At 43.4% G+C, this 20,787-nt stretch overlaps 1 protein-coding gene across 1 annotated transcript in view; it reads left to right on the top strand.

Moving 5' to 3' along the window:
- Nucleotides 1-1,165: 1,165 nt before the first annotated feature.
- LOC311147277 (A-type voltage-gated potassium channel KCND1-like) overlaps nucleotides 1,166-20,787 on the top strand; it is a gene marked incomplete at both ends in the record, with an annotated part of 75,541 nt that continues 55,919 nt past the window's right edge. Inside the window, one exon of the mRNA XM_084183954.1 lies at nucleotides 1,166-2,280. Within this exon, the coding sequence (XP_084040080.1) occupies nucleotides 1,166-2,280 (1,115 nt within the window). The remainder of the gene's footprint in view (nucleotides 2,281-20,787) is intronic.

Raw genomic sequence — 20,787 nt, 5'->3', positions numbered from 1 at the left:
TTTGTCATATCATTATCGTATGGTTTTGTGTGGTTGATGTATCGTGTGTTTAGAGACCAAATGACCACATTAAGTGCTTATTTGAGTAGGTGCTCTGTACAAATTGACAATCAATGCAAAATGAACATTTTTATTTCTATTGGTACAACTGTTTGGTCTAGGTTATAAATATTACTCAAATGTGGTTAACTTGAAAGTTCTCTTTGTGAGGGACCTCTTTGTTTGTATATTGAAGCTCAGCCTTTTTAAACAGACTGTGACACAAAATGTATGCTAAGTTCACCCAAGCTGTGACACAAATAGACATAGCATGCCTTTACAGCCTGTGCTGCGCAATATCTAAGTTGTGTGTGTTGTGTGTCTTGACAGGTATAAAAAGGGACGACCATACAAGGAATAGAAACGCCTAAGACGCAAACTTTTCCATTCACAAGACCTCTGACACCAAAGAAATCGATTATACTTAAGGTTTGGTTGTGCATTTGAGAGAGAGGGAGAGAGAAACCAAGGGACAGAGAGAGGCATCCCAAATCAAAGAGCAACACTGAGACGGAAAGGGAGAATGCAACAGAGGAAAATGTGTCTATCTTGCAACTTCGGTGACCATCATCACAATTTAATAAGAATTTGAAAAATCACAGCGCTGCAACAAATCTGTCTTCTGAGAAAGGGGAGGCAGTGAGCGAAGGCGAGATACTTCAACCATTAGTTCTCTGGAATTATTTTTAACACTACTGGAAAGCCATATACAGTATTGTTCTACAATATTACTGTGCTATTATTTATACAAGAGCGGTCAATAGTCTGATGTTTTATGAATCAGGCCTAGTTTTCCTGAACTATTCCAATGGCCTGAACTTTAGGTTCAGTCCCAACTGCCTTACCTTGACCCTTTTCTTTGATGATGTGAACACTATCATCTCTCTGCCTGCCTCACGTCTCCCTCTCCTACTGAAGCCAATGCACAAACAAACTGACAGACTGGGAATGGAGGCAAGCCAACCCGGTTGTTGAGGCCTTCTGTTCGGATGATTAGATCGGATATCCCTATACTTTTCCTCCTGATCCGGAAAAAGGCCCAGAAATAACCCTCAATTACCTAGAGACACTCCGTACCTTTACCCACCATCCCGTTTACTCCTGAAACAAAAGCTACTAAACAAAAATGGCTGCTGGAGTTGCAACATGGATGCCCTTTGCTCGGGCAGCAGCCGTAGGCTGGCTACCACTGGCCCAAAAGACCATGCCCAAGCCTCCTGTGGACAAAAAGAGTCGCAGTGATGAGATCCTGTTTGTAAATGTGAGTGGACTACGCTTTCAGACATGGAAGAACACCTTGGACCGTTACCCGGACACCCTTCTAGGCAGCTCAGAAAAGGAGTTTTTCTACAACGAGGAAACTCAGGAATATTTCTTTGACAGGGATCCAGAGATGTTTCGCCATATACTAAACTTTTTTCGAACAGGCAAGCTACATTACCCCCGACATGAATGCATTCAGGCTTTTGAGGAAGAGCTGGCTTTCTATGGCATAATACCTGAGATCATAGGTGACTGCTGTATGGAAGAGTACCGGGATCGCAAGAAGGAGAACCAGGAGCGTTTGGCTGAGGACACAGAGGCAGAAAATGCCGGAGACGCTCCCCTGCCCCCAGATGCCACGTTACGAGAGAGGCTATGGAGGGCCTTTGAGAACCCTCACACAAGCACCATGGCCCTGGTTTTCTACTACGTCACTGGTTTCTTCATCGCTGTGTCTGTTATTGCCAACGTTGTGGAAACGGTTCCCTGCCGACCACTCAAAGGGAGTATAAAGGACCTGCCGTGTGGTGAGAAGTTTTCAGTGGGCTTCTCTTGTTTGGACACGGCCTGTGTGCTTATCTTCTCCTTCGAGTACCTCATGAGGCTTTATGCTGCCCCCAGCCGCTGTGATTTTGTGCGTTCGGTGATGAGCGTGATAGACGTGGTGGCCATCTTGCCCTTCTACATCGGCCTTGTCATGCCAGAGAACGAGGAAGTCAGCGGGGCCTTTGTCACCCTGCGAGTCTTCCGGGTGTTCCGTATCTTCAAGTTCTCCCGTCACTCTCAGGGGCTGCGTATCCTGGGCTGCACGCTGCAGGCCTGCGCCTCGGAGCTGGGCTTCCTCCTCTTCTCCCTCACCATGGCCGTCATAATCTTTGCCACCGTCATGTTCTACGCTGAGAAAGGCACCAAAGGCACCACGTTTTCCAGCATCCCAGCCTCCTTCTGGTACACCATCGTCACCATGACAACACTGGGGTAAGTGTTTGGATGTTGTTATACTACTTAACCTTTATATACTGTAAAAGTATCATAACCAGTTCCATATCAACTTCTACCACCCACATACTGTGTTGCTTTGAATATGAAATGGTGGTACTATTCTCAGTAGAATCAATTGAGAAATATCTTGGACTGTGAATGAGTCATTTTAGAGCTTCAATCCCCTGTCGTCACCTCATCTCTACACTGCTCTCAGGTGTCACACACTCCAACACTCTCCTTGCAGGTGTGTTATGAATGGGAGAGTAATGGCTTGTGTACTGTGAATGGGAAATGAATGGTGTTAAGAAGATTTGACAGCCCACTCCATGCACTTGATGTAAACGACCAGGGTTTAAGAATATTGTCTTTAGTTTGTATTTGAGATTGAGTAGTAAAAAAATCCTGTAGCCTGTTTTATTTGACATAAGGTTTATTTTTATGTAATAGTACTCTGTGCTGTACAAAGATACAGCATTTTGTATGACAGTTCCCCAATGTTGGAACCTGTCGCATCATTTAATTTGGTTTGAAAACATGTCATCATTATTAACTTATCAAAATCTTAACAAAAAGATTTCCTGAAATAATAGCAGTGGTTTGCAGATGAGTATCAAATCAAATCATATCACATTTTATTTGTCACATGCGCCGAATACAGCAGGTGTAGACCTTACAGTGAAATGCTTACTTACAAGCCCTAAACCAACAATGCCGTTTTAAGAGCAGCAGTAAAATAACACTAGCAAGACTATATACAGTGAGGGACATTTTTTTATTTGATCCCCTGCTGATTTTGTACATTTGCCCACTGACAAATACATGATCAGTCTATAATTTTAATGGTAGGTTTATTTGAACAGTGAGAGACAGAATAACAACAACAAAATCCAGAAAAACGCATGTCAAAAATGTTATAAATTGATTTGCATTTTAATGAGGGAAATAAGTATTTGACCCCTCTGCAAAACATGACTGGCAAAACCATTGTTGGCAATCACAGAGGTCAGATGTTTCTTGTAGTTGGCCACCAGGTTTGCACACATCTCAGGAGGGATTTTGTCCCACTCCTCTTTGCAGATCTTCTCCAAGTCATTAAGGTTTCGAGGCTGACGTTTGGCAACTCGAACCTTCAGCTCCCTCCACAGATTTTCTATGGGATTAAGGTCTGGAGACTGGCTAGGCCACTCCAGGACCTTAATGTGCTTCTTCTTGAGCCACTCCTTTGTTGCCTTGGCCGTGTGTTTTGGGTCATTGTCATGCTGGAATACCAAATGCAAATAGTCCGTGTAGCCATTTGATTAGCTGTTCAGGAGTCTTATGGCTTGGGGGTAGAAGCTGTTAAAAAGCCTTTTGGACCTAGACTTGGCGCTCCGGTACCGCTTGCCTTGCTGTAGCAGAGAGATCAGTCTATGACTAGGGTGGCTGGAGTCTTTGGCAATTTTTAGGGCCTTCCTCTGACACCGCCTGGTGTAGAGGTCCTGGATAGCAGGAAGCTTGGCCCCAGTGATGTACTGGGCCGTATGCACTACCCTCTGTAGTGCCTTGCAGTCGGAGGCCGAGCAGTTGCCATACCAGGCAGTGATGCAACCAGTCAGGATGCTCTCGATGGTGCAGCTGTAGAACTTTTGGAGGATCTGAGGACCCATGCCAAATCTTTTCAGTCTCCTGAGGAGGAATAGGCTTTGTCGTGCCCTCTTCACGACTGTCTTGGTGTGTTTGGACCATCATAGTTTGTTGGTGATGTGGACACCAAGGAACTTGAAGCTCTCAACCTGCTCTGCTACAGCCCCGTCGATGAGAATGGGGATGTGCTCGGTCATCTTCTTTTTCCTGTAGTCCACAATTATCACCTTTGTCTTGATAACGTTGAGGGAGAGGTTATTATCCTGGCACCACACGGCCAGGTCTCTTACCTCCTCCATATAGGCTGTATCATTGTTGTCGGTTATCAGGCCTACCACTGTTGTGTTGTCGGCACACTTAATGATGGTGTTGGAGTCGTGCCTGGCCATGCAGTCATGGGTGAACAGGGAGTACAGGAGGGGACTGAGCACGCACCCCTGAGGGTCCCCTGTGTTGAGGATCAGCGTGGCAGATGTGTTGTTACCTACCCTTACCACCTGGGGGTGGCCCGTCAGGAAGTCCAGGATCCAGTTGCAGAGGGAGGTGTTTAGTCCCAGGGTCCTTAGCTTAGTGATGAGCTTTGAGGGCACTATGGTGTTGAACGCTGAGCTGTAATCAATGAATTGCATTCTCATGTAGGTGTTCCTTTTGTCCAGGTGGGAAAGGGCAGTGTGGAGTGCAATAGAGATTGCATCATCTGTGGATCTTTTGGGGCAGTATGCAAGTTGGAGTGGGTCTAGGGTTTCTGGGATAATGGTGTTGATGTGAGCCATGACCAGCCTTTCAAATCACTTCATGGCTACAGACTTGAGTGCTACAGGTCGGTAGTCATTTAGGCAGGTTACCTTAGTGTTCTTGGGCACAGGGACTATGGTGGTCTGCTTGAAGCATGTTGGTATTACACACTCAGTCAGGGACAGGTTGAAAATGTCAGTGAAGACACTTGCCAGTTGGTCAGCGCATGCTCGGAGTACACGTCCTGGTAATCTGTCTGGCCCTACGGCCTTGTGAATGTTGACCTGTTTAAAGGTCTTACTCACATTGGCTACGGAGAGCGTGATCACACAGCCGTCCGGAACAGCTGATGCTCTCATGCATGCTTCAGTGTTGCTTGCCTCGAAGCGAGCATAGAAGTAATTTAGCTTGTCTGGTAGGCTCGGGTCACTGGGAAGCTTGCGGCTGTGCTTCCCTTTGTAGTCTGTAGTAGTTTGCAAGCCCTGCCACATCCGATGAGCGTCAGAGCCGGTATAGTACGATTCAATCTTTGTCCTGTATTGACGCTTTGCCTGTTTGATGGTTCGTCGGAGGGCATAGCGGGATTTCTTATAAGTGTCTGTGTTAGAGTCCCACTCCTTGAAAGCGGCAGCTCTACCCTTTTAGCTCAGTGTGGATGTTGCCTGTAATCCATGGCTTCTGGTTGGGGTATGTACGTAAAGTCACTGCGGGGACGACGTCATCGATGCACTTATTGATGAAGCCAGGGACTGATGTGGTGTACTCCTCAATGCTATCGGAAGAATCCCGGAACATATTCCAGTCTGTGCTAGCAAAACAGTCCTGTAGCTTAGCATCTGCGTCATCTGACCACTTCCTTATTAACGTTATTGACCGAGTCACTGGTGCTTCCTGCTTTAGTTTTTGCTTGTAAGCAGGAATCAGGAGGATATAATTATGGTCAGATTTGACAAATGAAGGGCGAGGGAGAGCTTTGTGTGTGGTGTGAAGGTGGTCTAGAGTTTTTTTCCCTATGATTGCACATTTAACATGCTGGTAGAAATTAGGTAAAACGGATGTAAGTTTCCCTGCATTAAAGTTCCCGGCCACTAGGAGCGCCGCCTCTGGATGAGCGTTTTCCTGTTTGCTATGGCCTTATACAGCTCATTGAGTGCGGTCTTAGTGCCAGCATCGGTTTGTGGTGGTAAATAGACAGCTACAAAAATATAGATAAACTCTCTTTGTAAATAGTGTGGTCTACAGCTTATCATGAGATACTCTGCCTCAGGCGAGCAAAACCTCGAGACTTCCTTAATATTAGATTTCGTGCACCAGCTGTTGTTTACAAATATACACAGACCGCCACCCCTTGTCTTACCGGAGGCAGCTGTTCTATCTTGCCGATGCAGCGTATATCTCGCCATTTGTATGTTATCCATGTCGTCGTTCAGCCACGACTTGGTGAAACATAAGATATTACAGTTTTTAATGTCCCGTTGGTAGGATATCCGTAATCTTTGTTGGTCTATTTTGTTATCCAATGATTGTACGTTGGCTAATAGGACTGATGGTAGAGGCAGATTACGCACTCACCATTGAATCCTTACAAGGCACCCCAACCTACATCCCCGATATCTCCGTCACTTTCTCATGCCAATGACGGGGATTTGGGCCTTGTCGGGTGTCTGAAGAAACTCCTTCACGTCCGACTCGTTAAAGAAGAAATCTTCGTCCAGTACGAGGTGAGTAATCGCTGTCCTGATATCCAGAAGCTCTTTTCGGTCATAAGAGACGGTGGCAGAAACATTATGTACAAAATGAGTTACGAAAAAAACACCCACAATAGCACAATTGGTTAGGAGCCTGTAAAACGGCAGCCATCTCCAGATGAGCTGCATCCTGTTTCAAATTGTCCTTCATCAGACTACCACTGCGGCAGAGACTACATTTTGTTACGTTGATTGAGGACTCATCTGTTGGATTATTTCAAGTGCGTCTGGGCCAAAGGAACAACAGTAACCCAGTGAGCCATGGTCCTCGCCCCTGTCTTTTCCCAGGCCTCTTTCTCCACTACGCCCATGAGTCATCCGGCTTGTTTTGATAGCAATCCCCCAGGCCATTAAACAGTATGTGTCCAAGCACTAAATGGGCTCACACAACGCAGCACAGAGGCTTTTACTACCATCTCCATATTGCCTGACAATCTTCAGCCCCCATTATGATTTCAACTTCAAACCAACATGAGTCTGAGACTATCCAGTGTATTAATATGTAGAGTAGAGAGATAATGTACCTTGACGCCATAAAACTTCATGGAATCTCCTTGATTTCCTCTATAGAATTACAAAGTCATCCAGTTGTAAAATATCTGCGTTTGAAGAAAGCTGTTTAATTTTCATATAGGCCATTTGGCACTCCCAGAATCGATTAGATGCGTGGTTTTGGCCTTTTAATGTAGTGCCTGTGGTGTGGATTTGTAAAATAGCTGTGTGTCCATCTTATCTCATGTTGAATTACATGATATAATGCTGGCTTATTAAGTGTAGCAGCCTTGCCATCAATGAAGAAATAAGCTATGTCGGATGGATACTCAAGGTTTCTGTTTATCACTGCAACAGCATCATCTTTCCATTTGATTGATGAATGCGGAGCCTGTTTCTGTGTCAGTGTGTAAACGATAAGAACCAAGGAGAGGAGAGAAGGGAGTGCTCCCTTGGCCTATTGTTTCCATCCCCCAAATCCACTTGACACAATTAGGTGTGATGTCGAATGGCCTGTTTTGACGTTTGGATCCTGCCATCGTGTGGAGGCAGACTGAGAGGATGTAACAATGTAGATGTATGGCAGTGACATTTCTCTGCTTTTCAGGAATTGATTAAAGGTGACAGGCAAAGAACATCATCTATAAAGCATAATACTAATGCTAATTTAGGCTTCATTAAATAAGCCTCAACAGCATATTTGTCTATCGCTACATTTTGGCTGTCATTTCTACTTTTTTGTGAAGATGACATGAATTAAATCGTTTCAGGTCAAAAAGAAAATAACAATGGCTTACTGCATGCAACACAAGCTACAGTCATAGTTTTTGTGAGTCCTTTTCTGGATCAGAAATGAAAACAGAAATGATACCAACATGATGTGAGAAGGCACTCGTATATCTGGGGAATAAACATTTATGACAATAATGATCACTCATATGTAGATAGATATAATGTAGTTAGTTAGCTAGCTATAGCCAGTCAGCGAATTCCCAATCAATGTGATGAGGCTGCCATTCAAACAGCTAATACTAGATAGCTAACTAGCTAGCAACATTTTTAAATTAAGAAATTGTTGGATGACACAACACATGTACAGCTAGCTAACTAGCTAGTTAACATTCATATACAGGTAACTGCCAGATAAAGTAAACACCAACATAAGGTGTCTTAAAAAATGTCATAAACGTATAAATTAGCTAGTTAGCAGAAATATTGTTTCCCAAGAAGTAAGCTACTGTAGCTTTGATGCTGGCTTCAGCCAGCTAGCTAACAAGCTAACCAAACTGTGGCTAACTACTACATGAAAATAATTTCTGATCAAATGTTATCATATAGCTAGACCTTTATTAGGGCGGCAGGTAGCTTAGTGGGTAATAGCGTTGTGCCAGTAACCGAAAGGTCGCTGGTTCTAATCCCCGAGCCGACTAGGTGAAAAATCTGTCGATGTGCCCTTAAGCAAGGCACTTAACCCTAATTGCTCCTGTAAGTCGCTCTGGATAAGAGCGTCTGCTAAATGACTAAAATGTAAATGTAAAATGTTTATTAATGGAGTCAATAGCAGTGCAGTGTTAACCACTTCTGAGGGAAGGGACTCAGGAATGGAGATGACTATGCTGTAGCTATTCTATGATATACACTACTGGTCAAAGGTTTTGGAACACCTACTCATTCAAGGGTTTTTCTTTATTGTTACTATTTTCTACATTGTAGATTAATAGTTAAGACATCAAAACTATGAAATAACACATATGGAATCATGTAATAACGAAAAAAGTGTTAAACAAATCAAAATATATTTTATATTTGAGATTCTTCAAATAGCCACCCTTGCGTTGATGACAACTTTGCACACTCTTGGCATTCTCTCAACCAGCTTCATGAGGTAGTCACCTGGAATGCATTTCAATTAACAGTTGTTCCTTCTTAAAGGTTAATTTGTGGAATTTCTTTCCTTCTTAATGTGTTTGAGCCAATCAGTTGTGTTGTGACAAGGTAGGGGGGTATACAGAAGCTAGCCCTATTTCGTAAAAGACCAAGTCAATATTATGGCAAAAAAAAAAAAAAAAAAAAAAAAAATATGCCATTTAGCAGACGCTTTTATCAAAAGCGACTTACAGTCATGCGTGCATACATTTTTGTGTATGGGTGGTCCCGGGGATCGAACCCACTACCTTTGCGTTACAAGCGCCGTGCTCTACCAGCTGAGCTACAAGAACAGCTCAAATAAGCAAAGAGAAAGGACAGTCCATCATTACTTTAAGACATGAAGGTCAGTCAATACGGAATACTTCAAGAACTTTGAAAGTTTCTTCAAGTGCAGTTGCAAAAACCATCAAGCACTATGATGAAACTGGTTCTCATGAAGACCGCCACAGGAATGGAAGACCCAGAGTTACCTCTGCTGCAGAGGATAAGTTCATTAGAGTTACCAGCCTCAGAAATTGCACCCCAAATAAATGCTTCACAGAGTTTAAGTCACAGATACATCTCAACATCAACTGTTCAGAGGCGACTGTGTGAATCAGACCTTCATGGTCGAATTGCTGCAAAGAAACCACTACTTAAGGACACCAATAAGAAGAAGAGACTTGCTTGGGCCAAGAAACACAAGCAATGGACATTAGACCGGTGGAAATGTGTCCTTTGATCTGGAGTCCAAATTTGAGATTTTTGGTTCCAACCGCCGTGTCTTTGTGAGACGCAGTATGGGTGAACGGATGATCTCTGCATGTGTATTTCCCACCGTAAAGCATGGAGAAGGAGGTGTTATGGTGTGGGGGTGCTTTGCTGGTGACACTGTCTGTGATTTATTTCAAATTCAAGGCACACTTAACCAGCATGGCTACCACAGCATTCTGCAGCGATACACCATCCCATCTGGTTTGGGCTTAGTGGGACTCTCATTTGTTTTTCAACAGGAGAATGACCCAACACACCTCCAGGCTGTGTAAGGGCTATTTCACCAAGAATGAGAGTGATGGAGTGCTGCATCAGATGACCTGGCCTCCACAATCCCCCGACCTCAACCAAATTGAGATGGTTTGGGATGAGTCGGACCGCAGAGTGAAGGAAAAGCAGCCAACAAGTGCTCAGCATTTGTGGGAACTCCTTCAAGACTGTTGGAAAAGCATTCCATGTGAAGCTGGTTGAGAGAATGCCACGAGTGTGCAAACTGTCATCAAGGCAAAGGGTGGCTATTTGAAGAATCTCAAATATAAAATACATGTTGATTTGTTTAACACTTTTTTGGTTACTACATGATTCCATATGTGTTATTTCATAGTTTTGATGTCTTCACTATTATTCTACATTGTAGAAAATAGTAAAAATAAAGAAAAACCCTTGAATGAGTAGGTGTTCTAACACTTTTGACCGGTAGTGTATGCTGCATATTTTTGTGCAATTATTGAAATATATAGAAAGTAAAGATACATTCTGACATTTTGGCATTATACTGTAGTCTACTTACCAAATATCCTTCAACAAGAACATTTCATTGGCTTCTGCCATCCCGATGATTGTGTTTCATTGCATCCACTCTATCCTCTCAGGTTTGGAGCATGTCCGGGTTATATGACACCATCCTCCCAAAATGGAAACATACATAATTTCCCATAATCCCTTATTCATGCCATTTCCTCTCGGAATTCTAACTCAATTGAAGAGAAAAAGGATTTGAAAATTGCATTCTCATGATGGCTGTTACACCATTACAGAACTAATGTTTTCTTCTATTTAAGAACATGTTTCCAATAATGATATTAGTATTGTCAGAGCAGACTGATGATCGATCACTCACTGATGTTCAGACTTCTTTGAAGTAGCTTAATGACACTGATATTGTCCTTAGTTTGTCTTAGCCAGACGTAAATTCAGTACTGTGCTGTAATAGAATGTGTATACTGAAGAAGAATATAATCCTGTCAAAAAACATTTATCAGCTTGCCAAGGAGGTTTGATCTGGCAGAATTACAGGCAGATGGAACTATTCCCTAATAGTGTAAGGAACCTCTCCTGCTCAGATTAGAATGGTATACTGTAATTCTCAATGGTAATAAAAAATTGTTGAATGACAAAGTGAAAAAATGTATGCATTTAATTTGTTGTGCTGGCATGGTTATAAAATCTCCCGTAATGTATTCTGTTCAGGCTAGACTGATGATAGCTTGTTAAACATTATGCTTTAGTCTTAGTTAGCAGAAAGATTGCAAGTCATGTATGCTGATCAAAGCATAGGGGAAAGACTCTTCTGAGATTTATAGAGGCTCCAATAAATGCACGTTTCAATTTGCAATTACTTTACCCTGTCTCTGGGGCAACCGACTTGATTCCTCATTAATGGGACTTCATATCAAGCTTTTTTCCTTCCCATTTTGACCTTGGCGTATTCCCATCCACCACATTGGCCAATAGTTTAGAAGGAAAGGAAGGAAGTATTCAAGATAGCGTAGGAGGAAATAACTAGCTGTGAAAACCTGCCCACAACATCATCACAGTCCCCTTTTCCTATATGTAGCAATTATTTATACACTTTGAATACAAATATTCTTATTAAGAAATAGTTATATTGATACAGTATTTCTAGATCTTGCATACCTTGTTGATAGCGAAAACTGTCCAATCCCATCAGGAACAGGTGAAATACGTTATAAAACGTGAAATACCTTATTGACTTTGATCCTAATCCTCAATTTCAGTTAAAAGACAATCCTCTTTACTCCCGTTGCATCACTTTTCCCTCTCTTGAGTAATTCACTTCCAATACATCAGTCACCATCTGTTATTATATTATGTAAGTGCCTTTTGGGAGTGCCGCTGTCCTTGAACAATAGTAGGCTGACTGACTGGGCTCACCAACTGTTTTATAACTCAAAATGTTTTATACCTGACTGCAGATATCATCTGTAACAAATTGTTGGTTCTGAATGTGTAGTTTTGACCATGAGCTCCTTTGCATGAGATTGGGTTTAGTATTTATGAATAATTGTATTATCTTGTGATGTAACCTGGCATAAACTTAATTTCTGAATTATGTGATACTTAGAAATTGCCTTCCGCTTGCCAAATACTGTAATGTACCAGACGGCCTGTCTTGTCTACCTGCTGGTGGTATTAACATTGCTGCTGGAGGTCGAGGAGAATCATAAAGAGAAACTGATTCTAGTTGACTTGAGATTAGTTTTGTTTTCTTTTGTTGAAGAATCTGATTTGAACCATGTCAGCCAAGTGCCATGTGTTGTATGATGTTTCATATTGGTCCCGAGTGGCACAGTGGTCTAAGGCTAGCTGTGCCACTAGAGATCCTGGTTCAAATCCAGGCTCTGTCGTAGCCGACCGCGACCGGGAGACATTTACATTTTTTTTTTTACATTTACTTCATTTAGCAGACGTTCTTATCCAGAGCGACTTACAAATTGGTGCATTCACCTTATAGCCAGTGGGATAACCACTTTACGATGTTTTTTTTTTTTTTTTTTGGGGGGGGGGGGGGGGGGGGGGGGGTAAGGGGGGGGTAGAAGGATTACTTTATCCTATCCCAGGTATTCCTTAAAGAGGTGGGGTTTCAAATGTCTCCGGAAGGTGGTGAGTGACTCACGCTGTGGGGCGGCGCACAATTGGCCCAGCGTCGTCCAGGGTAGATTCCCACGGGGGGCCAGTATGAAAGTAAAAAAAATAATGTATGCACTCACTAACTGTAAGTCGCTCTGGATAAGAGCGTCTGCTAAATGCCTAAAATGTAAATGTCTGACCTTTTGTTCCCAAACTGCTCTCATTCACTGGATGGCATGACAAAATGTTCCCAGGAGCCAACACTCCTCAGAGGGAGAAAGAGAGGGGGAGAACAGCCTGTGCCAAAGCAGCAATCCAACATTCACTATATATTTTACTTTCTGAGACGTTGACTGTTTTATATACCATTATAGTTTATGCTTATGCTGCCATTTTGACAGCACTCTGCAGTTTGACAATAACAAGCTATTCATAATCAATGGAAAAAGCAGACAACTGGATTTTCTACAGATAACTGGATTTGTTGACCCATAATGGTCTACAGGGTGCATTGAGTGGATTAGTGTCATGTAGGCACCACCCATTGACACTTTGACCTGCAAGTTGGGCATCAAATGGTCTGCTGTACAGTATGCTACTTTTCTGGTCTATAAAATTGGTCAATGGAAATTGAAAGGATAATTGGTATTAGGTTAAAACTTTTGTTATAACCCAGTTGTTGTAGAATAGATTCAGTGTGCACTGTGCAAATGCTGAGCTGATTTGAGTTCTTTCAGGGACCATTCTCAGGTCACAGCATTAGAAAGAGAATTGAAGCTGTTTTGTGGACTATGACAAACATTGGGTATAAAGCACAAAGTGAGGAGAGGTGGCTCTGTAGGGGATTCTACTCCAAAGAAGGCAACATAAGCAAAACACAACAGGCCCTTCCCTTAATTCATATCATGAAGTGGTATACTTCTGCACTCAGGGAGTTTAATGGAGACTGAACAGATGGAGGGGTAGGCATCTACTGAACAAAGTATCAACTGAATAGTCCCTTGAGGCCTTCTTTTATTTAATGGTACTGTATACTGTACAGTCAATCACAATGGTGATCTCTATGTTGTCTATACAGTGGCTTGCAAAAGTATTCACCCCCCTTGGCATTTTTCCTATTTTGTTGCCTTACAACCTGGAATAAATTTTTTTGGGGGGTTTGTATAATTTGAACAATTGTGAAACAATATGCATAACTAGCCACCTTTTGCAGCAATTACAGCTGCAAGTCTCTTGGGGTATGTCTCTATAAGCTTGGCACATCTAGCCACTGGGATTGTTTGCCCATTCTTCAAGGCAAAACTGCTCCAGCTCCTTCAAGTTGGATGGGTTCTGCTGGTGTACAGCAATCTTTAAGTCATACCACAGATTCTCAATTGGATTGAGGTCTGGGCTTTGACTAGGCCATTCCAAGACATTTGAATGATTCGCTTTAAACCACTCAAGTGTTGCTTTAGCAGTATGCTTAGGGTCATTGTCCTGCTGGAAGGTGAACCTCCGTCCCAGTCTCAAATCTCTGGAAGACTGAAACAGGTTTCCCTCATGAATTTCCCTGTATTTAGCGCCATCCATTATTCCTTCAATTCTGACCAGTTTCCCAGTCCCTGTCGATGAAAAACATCCCCACAGCATGATGCTGCCACCACCATGCTTCACTGTGGGGATGGTGTTCTTGGGGTGATGAGAGGTGTTGGGTTTGCGCCAGACATAGCATTTTTTCTTGATGGCCAAAAAGCTCAATTTTAGTCTCATCTGACCAGAGTACCTTCTTCCATATGTTTGGGGAGTCTCCCACATGCATTTTGGCAAACACCAAACGCGGATGCTTATTTTTTTCTTTAAGTAATGGCTTTTTTCTGGCCACTCTTCCGCAAAGCCCAGCTCTGTGGAGTGTACGGCTTAAAGTGGTCCTATGGACAGATACTCCAATCTCCGCTGTGGAGCTTTGCAGCTCCTTCAGGGTTATCTTTGGCCTCTTTGTTGCCTCTCTGATTAATACCTTCGTTGCCTGGTCCGTGAGTTTTGGTGGGCAACCCTCTCTTGGCAGGTTTGTTGTGGTGCCATAGTCTTTCAATTTTTTATAATGGATTTAATGGTGCTCTGTGGGATGTTAAAAGTTTCTGATATTTTTTTAAACCCAACCCTGATCTGTACTTCTCCACAACTTTGTCCCTGACCTGTTTGGAGAGCTCCTTGGTCTTAATGGTGCCGCTTGCTTGGTGGTGTTGCAGACTCTGGGGCCTTTCAGAACAGGTGTATATATACTGAGATCATGTGACAGATCATGTGACACTTAGATTGCACACAGGTGGACTTTATTTAACTAATTATGTGACTTCTGAAGGTAATTGGTTGCACCAGATCTTATTTAGGGACTTCATATCAAAGGAGGTGAATACATATGCACGCACCACTTTTCCGTTATTTATTTTGTAGAATTTTTTGAAAGAAGTAATTTTTTTCATTTCACTTCACCAATTTGGACTATTTTGTGTATGTCCATTACCTAAAATCCAAATAAAAATCCATTTAAATTACAGTCAGGCACAGGAGGGTAAATCACAGAATAACAGGCTTTAATCCGCAAAATACAGGTTTACTCAGAAATGCGTCAAACACACTCCAGGGCACAATACAGGCGCACTGGAAAATACAAGGCACACCGGAAATACTCCCGTCGATACAAAATACACAAGCTCCACCGATCTTCAATAACCTCCACAATAAACAATCACCCACACAGACAAGGAAGCAGAGGGAACACTTATACACTGACTAATGAGGGAATAAGGACCAGGTGTGTGTGATTGAAGTCAAGACAAATGGAGTGATGATAAATGGATCGGCAGTAGCTAGTAAGCCGGTGACGCCGAACGCCGAAACCTGCCCGAACAAGGAGGGGAGGCAGCCTCGGCGGAAGTCGTGACAGTAAGTACTTGGCATGAAACCTCAAATGAGGAGGTCAGTAAAATGTATGACTAAGAGCACCAATCGTACATGTTTCAGTAGACTAAATACATCCTATGCTGCTCTTCCCTTTTCTTCTTCCTGTACTCTATGAAGCTTTGAGTTTACTTCCTCTCTAAGTAATTGGGGTGCTCACAATTTTGGGCAGACTCTCGCTGTGGCCCTTCTGCCTTCTCAGGCTGACCTATTTACTGGCAGTGTGGTGGGATGACAAAGCTGACTTATCTTCCTCCCAAGTTCCCATCTGCCTCGGTAATGTCCACACCACACCTCTCCCCGTGGAGCTCTCAGGAATGGGCAGACACTGCACAGCTGCACCACTTAGACTGCCTCTGAATATCTTTCTCACTGAGGCAGTGAAAAACTCCAGCGAATACTCTACTCTCATCAATTATTTTCATTAAGTTTCCTTGCAATTCTAAGTGCCTCTTCGAACGTCATGCACCCTAGTGTATATTTGAAGTGCCTGAAATCCTCACTTGGCTAAGCTGTGTTATATCATTTTTTGTTTCCATGGTTTTGTGTTACTTGAGAAAATATAAACACTTGCATACACGCACACATACGTATGTAGCCTAGCCGAAATATGAGATTGTGAGTTATTATTAGAATATAACTGAGCTCAACCTCCACATTAAGATGAAAATAACAGTGATCCATATTAATTTGTTTAAAATGGGAACTCCTTATCTCTATGCATAGTACCCAGTCAATAACACAATATGCTAAAACTGCAATGCAACGCTTCAGATGAGCCATAGAACTGCATCTAACTGAGTCTTTACTGCATATTAATTTAGAGTTTACTCAATCATTACTCAAGTTTCCAATCTCTCCTTCAATAAAATGAACAAAAATGGTTTTATTCTCTGCTCAGTGTTTATATTCTGTTTCTACTGCATGTGTTTAATATACTGTACAGTTGAAGTCGGAAGTTTACATACACTTAGGTTGGTTTTTCAACCACTCCACAAGTTTATTTTTAACAAACTATAGTTTTGACAAGTCGGTTAGGACATCTACCTTGTGCATGACACAAGTAATTTTTCCAACAATTGTTTACAGACAGATTATTTCACTTATAATTCACTGTATCACAATTCCAGTGGGTCAGAAGTTTACATACACTAAGTTGACTGCTTTCAAACAGCTTGGAAAATTCCAGAAAATTATGTAATGGCTTTAGAAGCTTCTGATAGGCTAATTGACATCATTTGAGTCAATTGGAGGTGTACCTGTGGATGTATTTCAAGGTCTACCTTCAAACTCAGTGCCTCTGCTTGACATCATGGGAAAATCAAAAGAAATCAGCCAAGACCTCAGGAAAAAAATTGTAGACCTCCACAAGTCTGGTTCATCCTTGGGAGCAATTTCCAAACGCCTGAAGGTACCACGTTCATCTGTACAAACAATAGTACGCAAGTATAAACACCATTGGACCACGCAGCCATCATACCGCTCAGGAAGGAGACGCGTTCTGTCTCCTAGAGATTAACGTACTTTGGTGTGAAAAGTGCAAATCAATCCCAGAACAACAGCAAAGGACCTTGTGAAGATGCTGGAGGAAACAGGTACAAAAGTATCTATATCCACAGTAAAACGAGTCCTATATCGACATAACCTGAAAGGCCGCTCAGCAAGGAAGAAGCCACTGCTCCAAAACCGCCATAAAAAAGCCAGACTACGGTTTGCAACTGCACATGGGGACGAAGATCGTACTTTTTGGAGAAATGTCCTCTGGTCTGATGAAACAAAAATAGAACTGTTTGGCCAGAATGACCATCGTTATGTTAGGAAGAAAAAGGAGGCTGCTTGCAAGCTGAAGAACACCATCCCAACTGTGAAGCACGGGGGTGGCAGAATCATGCTGTGGGGGTGCTTTGCTGCAGGAGGGACTGATGCACTTCACAAAATAGATGGCATCATGAGGAAGGACAATTATGTGGATATATTGAAGCAACATTTCAAGACATCAGTCAGGAAGTTAAAGCTTGGTCGCAAATGATGGACAATGACCCCAAGCATACTTCCAAAGTTGTGGCAAAATGGCTTAAGGACAACAAAGTCAAGGTATTTGAGTGGCCATCACAAATTCCTGACCTCAATCCTATAGAAAATGTGTGGGCAGAACTGAAAAAGCGTGTGCGAACAAGGAGGCCTACAAACCTGACTCAGTTACACCAGCTCTGTCAGGAGGAATGGGCTAAAATTCACCCAACTTATTGTGGGAAGCTTGTGGAAGGCTACCCGAAATATTTGACCCAAGTTAAACAGTTTAAAGGCAATGCTACCAAATACTAATTGAGTGTTTGTAAACGTCTGACCCACTGGGAATGTGATGAAAGAAATAAACCCTGAAATAAATCATTCTCTCTACAATTATTCTGACATTTCACGTTCTTAAAATAAAGTGGTGATCCTAACTGACCTAAGACAGGGAATTTTTACTAGGATTAAATGTCAGGAATTGTGAGGAACTGAGTTTAAATTTATTTGGCTAAGGTGTATGTAAACTTCCGACTTCGACTGTATATGACCCACATATTACTACAGTAGATAGCTCTGGTTTATTAGATGCATGAGCATGACATTTATCTCGTTGAGCTCCATGATCGTGTCTAATCAATTTAACACTCTCACTCTCACTAATTGTGCCCATTCTGTGGTTCAATATCCTTCATGTATATGGGTATAATGACACTGGTTTGTTGTCTTGAGGGGTTAATATGGGGGATTCAATCATGGCTTTCAACTCAACACACAATTAGAGAGGGAAATCCACTGGCACTTGGACTTCTCACAACAATCACCAATATCTCAATTACTATACAGCCCAAGACCATGTTTTTCCTACCTGAACTTTGATGACATTTTCACCCCATTTCACTGTAAGAAGATGCAAGAAGAGATCACGTCTTGAGTAAGATGCTTAGTCTCTACTCAGAGGATTTTGTTAGATGACAAAATGTTTACATCGACCTCTTTTGCACAGCTATTCCAATAAACGACTTATTTTGTGTATTGTGTGTATAAACTGCTTATATTGTGTATTGTAGACTAGGTTCAAATGCAGTTCTCTTTTCAGAGGCTATGACTTCACAATCCTCATTATGTTTTCAGAGAGGATAATCTGAATTGTAAGAGGACAACCTGAAATTATGTTAATCCAAATTATTGGACTATATAAATATCCTCAATGAAAAAATACAAACCACTGAACTTGTATATTTATTTATCTTGAAAATCAGGGAGAGAACCATTCATTTGGGAATAGCCAAGGTATTTAAAAATAGGATTTATCCATTGAGGAAAAATAAGGAATCTAGCTATTGTAAGTCACCAAGGCATGCCACTAGAGTTTATAATAATAAATGCTATCAAATATCTTAGCACAGGCCATAACATAGTTAGCCTACCATGGAATTATAGTGGTTGTATTTTGAAACTGAATAGCTTTTTGTGTCACGGTTTACTAAGCCAGAACCCAGAAGCAGACCAGGACAAGGTGAGTTGAAACGAAGGTGAGTATTTATTTAACAGATTCAAAAAAACGATGTAGAATAATCCAGGGGACAGAGCGGACGGCGGAGATGAGTTGGTGGAGGTGCAGTGGTAGATCCAAGAATGGCTCGGCAGCCGCCGACAACCAGGCAGGGGTTGGGTGAAGGTTCCGGGAGATTGACTGCAGATAGAAACAAAACGGAGGTAAGTACACGGCAAGCCAACAAGGTGCAAAACAACAAAACTAACGCTAGAAACTCCAAGGCTGATACACTGACAAGCATACTGTTCATGGCTAACGATCCGGCAGGGAATGGATGTCAGGTCAGGGCTTAAGAAGGGTGATGATCAGGACCAGGTGTGCAGACCGCTGATGAGATGCAGGTGCGGTTAATCGGGAGATCTCCCGCCTAGCAACGTCGCCCGGCAACCAGGCCGGGAGCGTTCACGAACCCTCAGGAAACTGGAGATTCCGAGCAGAAAAATGGCAACACAGGCAGGAACCGACTCAGGATGCAGGGTTCATGACAGTACCCCCCCTCCGACGAACGCCACCGGGCGGACTACCCGGAGCGCCAGGATGGAGGCGGTAGAAGTCACGAAGGAGGTCAGCATCCAGGATCTGGCGCCGAGGAATCCAACTCCTCTCTTCAGGACCATACCCCTCCCAGTCCACGAGATACTGGAAACCCCGGCCCCGCCGTCTGAAATCCATAATGCGGCGCACCGTGTAGGCAGGACCACCTCCGATCATCCGAGGGGGAGGAGGAGGAGGCGGAGGGGGTAACAGAGGACTGAGGAAAACAGGCTTGAGGCAGGAGACATGAAAGGTGGGATGGACTCTGAGCGTTCTAGGTAACTTGAGTCGAACCGCCACAGGATTGATCACCTTCTCCACCACAAACGGACCAATGAACTTCGGTGACATTTTCTTAGACTCAGTCCGCAGAGGAAGATCCCGTGTGGCCAACCAGACCCTATCTCCGATGGTATAGGTGGGGGCGGGAATCCGGCGACGATTTGCCTGGAGCTGATACCGGTCAGAAACTCTAAGGAGGGCCTTTCTGGCCCGATGCCAGGTCCGGTGGCAACGACGAATGTGGGCCTGAACAGAGGGCACTGAGAGATCCTTCTCCTGAGAAGGAAACAAGGGAGGTTGGTAGCCATACAGGCACTGGAAGGGAGACATCCCAGTGGCAGATGTAGGGAGAGTATTGTGGGCATACTCAACCCAAGGCAACTGAGAGACCCAGGAGGTGGGGTTGGAGGAGACAAGGCAGCATAGCATGGATTCCATCTTCTGGTTGGCTCTCTCCGCCTGACCATTAGATTGGGGGTGAAAACCAGATGTGAGACTGACTGTAGCTCCAATGGCCAAACAGAAAGACTTCCAGACAGCAGAGGTAAACTGAGGGCCACGGTCGGAAACTATGTCACTGGGCAACCCGTGGACCCTGAAAACCTCCCTAACCAGGATCTCGGACGTCTCAGAGGCCGAGGGAAGCTTGGAAATGGGCACAAAGTGGGCGAACTTGCTGAATCTGTCCACGATAGTCAGAATGACCGTGTTCCCCTCAGAAGAGGGCAACCCAGTGACAAAGTCCAGGGCCAGATGCGACCATGGTCGCCGGGGAATAGGGAGGGGGTGAAGTAGTCCAGAGCTGGGCCGGTTGGCACTCTTATTCTGCGCACACACTGGACATGCAGCAACAAACCTCCGAGTATCTTCTCCCATGGCCGGCCACCAAAATCGTCTGCGAAGTAACGCCATCGTCCGGGCCACGCCAGGGTGACAAGCCATCTTGCTGGCGTGGGACCATTGGAGGACAGCAGAACGAACCGACTCAGGCACAAACAAACGACCGGGTGGACCGTTACCGGG

The sequence above is a fragment of the Coregonus lavaretus genome (genome assembly GCF_964263955.1).
Source record: "Coregonus lavaretus genome assembly, chromosome: 20".
NCBI classification, from domain to species: domain Eukaryota; kingdom Metazoa; phylum Chordata; class Actinopteri; order Salmoniformes; family Salmonidae; genus Coregonus; species Coregonus lavaretus.
Note: the sequence above shows the minus strand (reverse complement) of the source record. Positions and strands in the feature narration are given on the sequence as shown.